Source organism: Streptopelia decaocto (assembly GCF_964273445.1).
Source record: "Streptopelia decaocto genome assembly, chromosome: 13".
Lineage (NCBI taxonomy): Eukaryota > Metazoa > Chordata > Aves > Columbiformes > Columbidae > Streptopelia > Streptopelia decaocto.
The window spans coordinates 12,815,761-12,826,601 of record NC_138668.1 but is presented as its reverse complement, the minus strand read 5'-3'; the positions used below and the strand labels follow the sequence as shown (position 1 = coordinate 12,826,601).

General features: G+C 42.9%; 1 protein-coding gene across 1 annotated transcript; it reads right to left on the bottom strand.

Moving 5' to 3' along the window:
* Positions 1–356: 356 nt before the first annotated feature.
* IL20RB (interleukin 20 receptor subunit beta) lies at positions 357–10,641 on the bottom strand (the record flags this gene model as incomplete). Its single annotated transcript, XM_082064693.1, has 7 exons — positions 357–482; positions 1,013–1,158; positions 1,477–1,627; positions 4,080–4,204; positions 5,693–5,883; positions 6,600–6,726; positions 10,575–10,641. The coding sequence occupies 7 exons, from the start codon at positions 10,639–10,641 to the stop codon at positions 357–359; spliced, it is 933 nt and encodes a 310-aa protein (XP_081920819.1).
* Positions 10,642–10,841: the final 200 nt, after the last annotated feature.

The following is a 10,841-nucleotide window of genomic DNA, read 5'->3' as shown; positions in this document are numbered from 1 at the left end:
GCTCTGTACTTATTGCTCTGGTGAAATCCTGGTGGCTGAAGGGTGGGCTCTGCCTTGGGATCATGGCTGGCTGACAGAGCTAAAGGGAACGCGAGTTAACTCACGCCTGGTCATGGGTATGGATACGAAGGGAAAGTATTGAAAATGGCGGCTGTCACCTGTGACCTTTACTTGTCTTTTGTGTAGATGGATGAAGATGCTACTAAAAGGACCAGAGCACACCACATGCTCATCATACACACCAGCTTTGGTCTGCAGCAGCTGTTAGACGCAAATAAAATAATGTTACTTGTTGGCACTCTCAGGAAAATCCCTGGAGCACAATCTGCTCGCTGGGCTTATTTTTCTGGGGTGCTCTAGAGAGTTTCTTGAATCCATAGTCGAAGAACTTCTTCTGAGGGCACCACACGCACCATCAGATCACACTGCTCAGCTTCTTCACTGCCACACAGTATCAGCTGGGTGGGGGGCTCTGATACTTTCTGGAAAACAAATGCACTCACTCAAACCTCATCAGGCTGATGAGCTAGTCTGTCTGTCCCTTTATTTCCCCCACAAACTGCTCCTCTCATCTTTCCTGCCACAACTGCTCTCACTTGAACTGGACAGCACATTTAAGCTGCTGACTTAAACACATTCCTCCTGAGTGAGCAAGAGGCTGCTTTAGATTATGGGTTTCTCTCATCAAGGAACTGAAAAGCTCCGTGCTGGTATCAGGGGACACGGAGCAGAGTTCCAGGGCACAGCTGGTTTGTTTGGGGAGCAGCTGGTCAGGCGGGCTCAGGCCGTGCTCCCAAGCTGCTTCCTCGCGAGCACCAGGAGCATCGTCCCCGTGGAGGGCTCTGAGCCGCAGGCAGTGACAGCCGTGCAGCCAGGGCTGCGTGACCCCGCAGCTCAGCTCATCACACTGCACTGAGCGACGCTTCCTACACGTCTGCTTTTTCTGCCTGCCCCATGCTCTTGTGAATGAACAGCACCCTAAAACCCAATAAAACACAGCAAAAAAAGTTACCAGTGTGTCTGGCAGGACAGCAACAGGGCAGCAGGAATACTGAAAGATTTTACTTGTTTTCCAGGTAAGGAAAGGTAGGGTCAGAGCAGCCACAGCGAAGCCAGCAGAGGAGATGAGGGCAGTAACCAGCCACATGGATGTGCCACCTGGAAATAATGGAAGCAGCAAAACTTCTCAGAGAGACTGAGGACAAACCACTCAATGCAGTCAGCCCTCACCCTCTGTGGCTGCTCTTCCCACCCATCCTGGGGAGATCCTTTGTCCACATGCTCCAGGAAAGGATAGTGGTGACAGTGTAGGGGGCTGCACTCCTGAGCCTTCCTTTTTTACCTCCCCCAAGGAACAAATGGGCAGCACATTTGCAAGAAAGACAGGAGATACTGGGTGGAAACAAAAGGGAGAGCTGCTGGGGTATCCTTGACCATGGCTACAACAGGGGAACAGGAAGGAAGGCTGGTTATTACCTTGTGCCCTCACGCACTGCGTCTGGCTGAAGCTGCTGCTTCTGTTGATCGCCTCGACGTATGTCTGAGCTTTTACACAATATTCAGGTCCTGCCTCCATGGTGTCCAGGTGAATCACGGACCTGACCTCTTTCACCACCTTCTGCTGCATCTGCCACAGGCCCAGGAGAGAGAGCATCAGAACATATGACAAGGAGCTACCTGAGAGCAGGAGTCCTAACATGATGCCAGTCCAGACTTTACTGGGAGAAAAGGAAGGAGCAGCAGGAGGTGTCAGAGAGGACTGTGTGAATAAGAGGAGAGAGGGAGAAAAACAGCAAACAAGGAAGCACAGTGGCATACAGAATGGGACCACAAATTTCTGGAAGGGTAGTAGGGGATGGAAACAAGGAACAGTGAGCCAAGGGGGCATAATGATGGTGTTGGGCCACAGCACCAGACCATGACCTACTCCCTTGGTATAAGAGCTTGTTGGGTAAGGTCTTGACCAATCTGAGTTTTTGCTGGGATACCAAAATCATGCCTGTGCTAGCATGATATGAGTGCTGGAGCCGTGCTGTGATAGGGGGTGAGAGTTGTGCTGTGACTCTAGAGCAGTGAGACGTGGTGGACTGGGCTAGTGAAGAGAGAGTTAATTTGGTGTGTGCAACTGTAACACACTTCAATAACCCTTAAAGAGTATATGAAAACTAGCACATTATTTTCTTGCGATAAACAGGGCTCCACTAACTGCTAACATAATGAAATTGCTATTCCCAGTCCTGCATTCATGAAAGGACAGGTAACAATTAGTTGCTCCTGATTCTTGCTGTGTTGCAGATGCAAAGCCTGCACTCACAGAAGGCCTGATCGACCTCCAGCACTGCACACACGTGGGCACCTCCAATGAGTCAGCAGGGCTGTCCTGGAAGGGCAAGTCCCTCTCTCCATGCTTCTCCACAGAAACATGATCTTGAGGGCCATTAGTTTGAAAAGACTTCAGGGACAAAATCAGGCCATTGACTACCTGAGATGTGTATCCTCTTGCAAAAAGCTCAGATCAGACATCGCCCTCGGCTCCTGGCTCGTCTGCTCATAGTGAGCAGCCCTGCTCCTGCTGCTTCCTGACAGAAGAAAGACTTCTGTATGGTTAAATTGCTAATCCTTTCTAAGAGTGGAAAGACATCACGGTGGAGACCCATGTAGATCTGTGCTCACCTACAGATGATCAGGAAGAAAAATGAAAACTGGTACATGCTAATCATACTAAAAATACACTTCAGAATAATAAAGATGACAGCCAGCTGTGAAGAACTGCAGGAGGATCCTGTAATAAAATGACAAATGAAATTCAGCACAGATAAAAGTGAAATGATGCTTATGAGAATCTTTGCCCTTCGTTTTTACAGCCAGTGACTGGACCTTAAGTCAAGCATCCCCCATCAGAAACAGGAACTTGGGGTTCAGGTCAGCTCTGTGGTCACCACCCATGTTAACAATTTTTGGGAAAAGAAGAGGGTGTGAAGACTTATTTTGTTCTATGGTGCTAATCCATAGTGCTCCTGAGCATTAAACTGTGCAGGTTTACTCCCTGCCCACCTTGGTAAAGGTAAAAATAGCTGGAAGGGCTTACACAGGGAACAACTAAGTAGTCTGGAAATAGTTGGCCTGGAAAAAGATGCACAATATGAAACTATTAGATCGGTGAGGAGGTGTATAGGGAATAACTGTTTTCTCTCTCTCTCTCTCCCTCCCACCCTGAACCAAGACTGAGACTGTGCAACAGTTAAGCTGCAGAACTCTTGACTACAAGAAGTTGTACATGGTAAGAGTTTATACAGTTTGAAAAACAGAACAGATAAATTAATGGAACAAAAATTCATCAAGGGCCATTTCAACCTCAGGAATTTCCTGGAGCTGTGTCTCTGAAATCTAAGAATATAGTCTAAGTGTAATTACACACGGGCTCTCTCATTACCTTCCTTTGTCATCTCCATTGCCCTTTGGCAGAGAAAAGATGCTGGGTTTGATGGTTCCATGGTCTGACTTTAGATGGCTGCTTTCACATTTTTATGTTCTTAGGTACTCTGCAAGCATCAAGTTCCCAGAAGAAAAAAAAAAAAATATATATATATATATATGTTTGGTGAAAACAGAAGGATCTGAATGGAACATATACCCAGGTGTAAGCAATGCCATCAGCTAAGCAAGTTACAGGTCACAGTCACAGGAAAGCTGCTCTACAAAAAACTCCTGAGGAAACTTCATCAGCACCTCAGTTTGACAACGTATCTGGGTCTGAGTAAACCAAATGATGTTCAGAGAACAAAGTCAACATCAACACCTCCAGTTCCTTGACTTCTCTTTTCTTCCAATAGTTGAGGTCCCTGGGGGGAACCCTCTTCCCAGAGAAGGAAATGTGGAAAGAACAGATAAGCTTCTCCCTGGAGGTAAGAGCAAGCCATTGGTGTGTGTGGAAGAATATGGCACACACCCACCCATGCAGGTCCTCCAGCCTCACAGTCAGAGCTTGACCTGGCAGACAGGCCCTGGGCAATGTGTGTACGCTTTCACTTTAGGTATGTGGGCTCTCTTTTATTGCTCAAAACCCGAGAGTAACTCACCCTACTCTCCTGGCCCTTCTTCCAATAGAGAACATAGAACTGAAAGGCAGGCCCCATGTCTTCCAGGTCCACTAGTAACTGATACCCATCTGCTATGACCTTCATCGGAGGTGGGGTCAAGGAAGCTGCCAACACAGAGAGAGCACCATTAGCACATCAGAGGCAGCCATTAAAAACCATCTTCCTTTTCCCAGCTGGGAGAAGAAGAGAACCTGCCATCATGAGCACAGTAACATTAATCTGGAGTAGTAGCTGTTTGCTTCAGTGGGGCAGAAACTTCTCTCTGCTTTACCTCCCAGTATGTTTAGATACAGTTAGCAGACTTAAGCAAGAGGAAGACGACTGGCATTGCAAACAGCAGTCTGGTAATTCCTGAGTTACACAGAACTTGAAAGGTTTTGCATTTTCTCTAGTGGACAAAGTGTCTGGCCTGAGGGTCCCATGTGATCAGCAGCAGCAGAACCAGCTGGGTGAACAGAAGTTGAGACATCAGATCAGGCCAGTTCTTCTGCTCCTGGGTATTAGCTTAGCACTAACATACGGAACAGGAGCTGTGAAGCCACTGCTTCTTCATGGGAATTTTGGCAGTTTTTCACAGATGAAGAAAAAAGCAATATGAGCCTCAGGATAATTTTGGCAGTTCACATGAATCCTGTTTTCCTTTTAGTATCTATGTGGTTTTAGATAGACTTGGGCTGATGACCCGCTGTGACTTAAGTTTTTGTAAATGTATGCAAGTAAATCTGTAGGTGATTTGCTGTACGCTTACTTTGATATTCACAGCTTGGTTCAGTCTGGGATTCTGCTGTGAGTATTAGTGAAACAATCAGAATCAATCAAGCATGGATGAAACTACACACTGTACATCTGTGAATTGGGAATCAAGGCAGTACAGAGATCATATTGCACTACTTATCTCTGCCATTCTTTACCACTCTGTTGCAGCTGAAACTGGTTTCAGCCTCCTTGCTTTCAAGAAAGGAAGGTGAGCAATGTATAGCCACATACAGAAGAGATGTTCTTAATAGAATTTACTCTTACAACCAGTTAATTGCCATTAATACTGAACAATATGAAAACATAAAATCCAAGCATGTTCATGATGAGTATGTCACAAATGGGGGGCCTGGAAAATTACTTCAGACTTTTATTAATTTATACTTCTATTACTTTATACATGGCTGTTTTGTAGAGTAAGTGCTTCAATAGGATCAGGTTCTGGACCCTCAGAAGTGACTAGATGACTTGGATTAGATGGAGCATTGACAGCAAACCTGATTGATGAGAACTCTTCAAAATCAGGAGCAAGAGTGGTCAACTTGCCAAAAGAAATGCCCGGAATCTTCTTACCTATTTTTAAGCCCTTGAAATTCAAGCCCTGGTGAATTTGGTCTGGTCTCAGGAGGAACTCATGTCCAAGAATTCAGCATGTCTGTCTAAGAGTGAAACATCTCAACCCAGCATGAAAGCAGCTGAGAAGTAGGATGTATTCTGCACATTTATGGGCTTTGTGTAACACGCACAATACACAAACATGCACACGAGCAATCCCTCAACAGAGAACTCTGAGAATAGCACAACCGATGTAGCTTAAGCCGAACAGCAGGACTCACTTGTGATGCGATTGAAGAAACCTTTCAGGGTGCCCCACTCTGACCATCTAGCACCAACGTCTGCCCTTACCCGCAGCTTATAGGCCACAGTGGCTGCGACATCCTCTGTGATGTTGCACACTGTGGCTGTGATGAGCGAACATTCACAGATGGGAATCCAGCTCTCATTGGCGTACTCTCGTTCATACTCCCTGAGGAGAGCAAAAGAAATCAGACAGTCAGCAGTTTGATATGAGATATATTGGTGACATGGGCTAAGCCTGCTTGCTAGTTCTTTTCAGGTAAAACCAGTATTGGGATACAATGGGGCTGGGATACCAGGAGTATATTAAACCAGTATGAGTGTGGTTTAGATCTTATCTAAAGAAAAACTCCCACAGCCAGCTTGTTCATGAGTCAAATGCAGCATTTGACTGTAGGAGGTGGGGATAGCCCATGCAGTGTTGATGTATCAAATCCTGCCTACTCACTTAACTTGATCATCCTGGGTAAACCAGAAATCCAAAGCCATACTGTGATACAAGTCATAGTTCAATATGTATCAGAAACCTTCTGTAATGTGTGTTAAATGTTTAAAAGACTAATGCTGAATAAATCTCAAATATTTTCTCTTCCATTTTCCATATAAACTATAGCTAATCTTCTTACCTTTGAATTCTTTGCAGAGGCAGTTTTCATACGTGGGCTTAATGCACACCTGGGATTACTCACGTAAATATCAATCTGTAAACAGTCTCAGAATTGAAGCAAAAGGATTTTTTCCCCCCACTAGTGATCAACAGTGTAGGGTATCAAACTTCTTTTATGCCTGGGAATGGAATAGTACTCAAGGCATCAAGACAGTGCAGTATTTTAAGTCTAAGTAAATAGTGTTCAAAAAACAAAGAAGAAAAAAACCAGAAGTTACCCCTGAAACTCAATAGAGTATCTCACAGTTTCTCCAGGGATGATCACAGGACTCCAAGTTAAGAAGTGTTTCATGTTGGTAGAAAGAATAGAGATATTCTGAGGTACTGGCAACAAAGCATCTTCACCTAAAATTCCCAGCAAAAGAAGAAAGGAAGAAAGAAAGACAGAAGGCATATGAATGTACTAGAAAAAACCTTAGAAGAATAGAACAAAACTGTGTTTTGCATCAGAAATACACACTCCTCATTTCACTGCTGTCACTTCAGCGTTTGAAAGTATTTTACAGAGAAGAAGAAATGACAACCAAAGAGCAAATGACAAGTAGTTAGGCTGGCACTGCTTACAGAAAGGCAAAACACGCCTTTTCATTATTTCAGAGTTTTTCATTGCATCTGTAAAACCGTGAGAAAAGGTCAAGCTTTTATAAAGCCATCCAATTCAATTTAATGTAGTCAAGTAACAGATACTCTGCTGCACTTTATAGACTGTTCCAATGGATGTCATGGTTCGAAATGTGCTATTTCTTTCTAGGCTTGACTGGACTGGATGCTGTAGAAGATCCTAGCTCTGCTACAGCTTTTTTCGTGCTGCAGGATTCTAATAATGTAAGTGCTTACAAGCTGTAATCAAAGTACCTCTTAATAGAATAAACTTTTTCAAATTACTATAAATTAAATTATCACATTACTCTGAGATTGTCAAAGCATAAGTATGGGATGGTACCTGCAGTGTAGTTAATTTTGTCCTATGGCATATTAATGTAAAATCCTTAGCAGTGTTTGGATCAGAGCACAGAAGCTAGAATTCCCCATGGGAACATCCTGCGCTACACTATGGGAAAAAACTTATCTCTATTCTGCTATTTTCCAGTCCCAAAAAATTACATTCAATCAGCTCAGTAGGTAATGGTTCCCAAAAAACCATTGGGTAAGAAGAATGGATGGGGCGGTTTCAACCAACCCAGTGCACCAGTAGTCATTTCATTACTCTCCCAGAAACAAGGTAACTGTTCCATCATAGTGTATCTGTCCTACCTACAGATCACTTCAGAATGGTGTGGTTGGTTTGTTTGTTTGTTTTTAACATCTAGTTCACTTAACAAGGTCTATCTTCCATTAGTTTTTAACTGTCATTAAAAGAGGGTGTCTTCTTTTAAACTGCGTTTACGAAGTTAACCAGTTAATATCAGTTGTTCTACCCGGGACCAAAACCAGGTTGAAAAGTCCAGGAACAAAGTTTTCACCATTATTCTTTTAAACCATTGGAACAACATTGGTCTCCTTTCTGCCCTTAGAATATTCCCTGTATTAATATCTTTATAAAACTAATAATGATGTGGAGAACTTTGATGACAACACTTTTATGATTCTTTGGCATAAGTTGTATGGATCTGTTGATGCTCGGCCGCTCTTTAAACTGAGGGTCAGATATCTATGGGATGAGAAGGTTTCTTCCTTGCCATTCAAGAGTCACTGTCATGCTGTATCAGTAGTTCTATCACTCCTGGCCATACTACTGGGATCCGTACTGGTGTCAAGGCACTTTTTGTCTATTTTTTTTTTTTTTTTTAAAAGAAAGAAGTCTTTATTGATCTTTACTCTGCAGATAAACCACCCATTTGGTCTCTTGTGTCTCCACGGTTCTCAACATTTTGACTGTTTGCTATTGCTTTTCCTTGTACTGCTGGTTCCCTTGTCAATTCTGGGAGCTGGCACACCTCAGTGTGTGAATTACGTAATGGACTTCAGTTACATGATCAGACACTGGTTCTTCCACGTGACTTATGCACGCAATGATGTTCCAGGTCTGAACAGGGCTGTGGTGAGCTGCACTGAAGTGTTTCCTAATTTTTAAAGTCCTTGACTTTAGGTCTTTTTGGATACTTATTTTTTTTTCTCTGTATTCAACTGTACTGAACTCTATCTTAGTAAGCTGTCTAGAAACTAATTAAAAAAAAAATAAGATAGTGCTGAATTGGACTATCTAGCTTTTAATGGCCCCAAGATTATTTTGTATCTGGTTGAGACCAGTCTTCATTTCCTGGCTATGCTTAGTTCATTGTTTTCCTGGTTTGCTGGCAATAGTGGGATACAGTGTTGTGGACACAGAGTTCACATGAATGGTGCACTAGCTCATCTGCCTTCAGATGAAGGGAGCTGCATCCCTAGAGAAATATATTCTTTACCTTTCATATCCAAAGAATACATAAAAAGATATCTGTGTGGGCGTAAGTATATATCTCTGTGTGTGCGTAGCTGTTACATGTAAAAAATATAAGATTTTGCGCTTTTAAGGTTAGATAATTAAATAATGAATACACGAAAGCGAAACTTTTAATTCAGCTTTATTATGTCTCACTTGATTGTATGCACAGAGATGTTTGTAAGTGCATAACTATGCCCTACTGCAAATACAGTGGACAGCCCTCAGGATTGAATCAAAAAGGTATAAAGCTAAAATTTGAGATCTTTTTATCCAGTATACAAATTAAATGGGGTCCCTGAGCAATAAAAGCAATGATACACTTCCCTGCTTTCTGCCTGGGATACAGAGCCATGCTGAAAGCTGTAGTTTGGAAGAGAGGTTCATGCTCTTCCAAAATACTGTTGATCTAGACATATCATATCCTGTGTCATATCCAAACAAATTATATTCATGGTTCCTCCAATCCATCTGTTGCAACAGGCCACAAAACGACTGTAAGTAAACACACTTTAAACACAATTCTGGGTTATACAAACAGGGAAAGTACTGAGTATAAACAGTGAAGTATGTTGTTTCAGTACTAAACTACTCCATTAACTCTGGTCTATGCATTTTGAAGGCAAAAGAAACAACAATCATAAACAGGAAACAACTGGGCAGGCAGGACCCAGAAGGCTGTTAGCCCAGGGCTGCGTACCATTTCTGTTTGATTTTGGGTTTACAGGCAATATGTAAGTAGCCTCAAAGCAAAAGCCAAACTACAGTCTTACAAACCAGGGTATTAACCCTTACCCTAACATCTCCACTCACATCGAAGAAAAGACATGTCCAGATTTTCTCTGTAAATAGCATTTTTGCCTCCTACCCTGTCAGCAGTATATTCCATTTTATTTCTTACACAAAGAATGGATTTCCATTTAAAACAACATTTGAACATTTCTCATAATCTTCCACAGAACAAACTTTCAGAGCATATGCAACTTGAGGCTGAGTCAGTGGTTTCCATACCTAGCAACTAAGAACTATAAATACCAATCCAAAGTGTTTTGCTGGCCAAGGAGCTATACAATCATTTTTTTGAGGCAGAGAACAAAATTAAGCATGACACAACCTGAATTCGGGAACTAAAATGGCACATTTAGATGGACAGAACTGAGCAAAATCTGAGCACACTGGCAAGCCATGTTTGATCTCTGGAGGACTGACCATTGCAAAAATTCTCAAGCGTAGACAGGAGATCTGAGGCCAAACTCCTTCCAGGAGATGTGTTTGGAGCCTAACATTCACTTGGAGAAGCAGATTACAAATTGCACAACCTCCTCCCAGGGTAAAGGCGACCCTCAGTGAACACTTTTGAGCTATTAATTAACACTTTATACCTTTCCTCTCTGACCCTGTTTCCCCTCCACAGGCAGGGTATCCCCTGTGCTCAGAGACCAGCATTAAAAGAGGACTTGGAAGTTCAGCTTCTCACAGAACAGCAAAAGAGCAGAGACAAACACAATATTAGTAAATTAGTTTCCTTCAAACCGAAACTCCTCTTTAGATTTCAGAATTGACTTGCAGAACATAGAATTTATGGATTGTCTTTTTCATTTGCTTATTGCAGTATTAATTTTAGACAAAGAATGAAAAGTCAAGATCACTTGACCTCATACTCTTTGGCTTAAGTTTTGTAGAGGCATGTTTAATGAAAGGACAAAGGATTGTTTCTCACAATCCCTTTGACTTTTCTCTTCAGCCAGCTGAAGAGATTTTAGCCATTTACCTGTGAGACTTGGTGCAATCAGAGCGCAGAGGAAGAAGCAGATGAAATTTAGTGACATTTTGCTCATGCTTGTCGCCTTTTCCCGTGTTCATACCCTGCTGTGCAGCTCAGAAGTTTCCATTCCTGGACAGGGAGCCCTACCTGGGCTGGCCATGGTGCGAGCGGAGATGTCAGGGGAATATTACAAACAGCACTTCTCTGCCCACCTGTACCGGTGCCAGAGACACACGTACGTTGTTTGTAAGGGTGTAGTTACAGGGAGTGCCC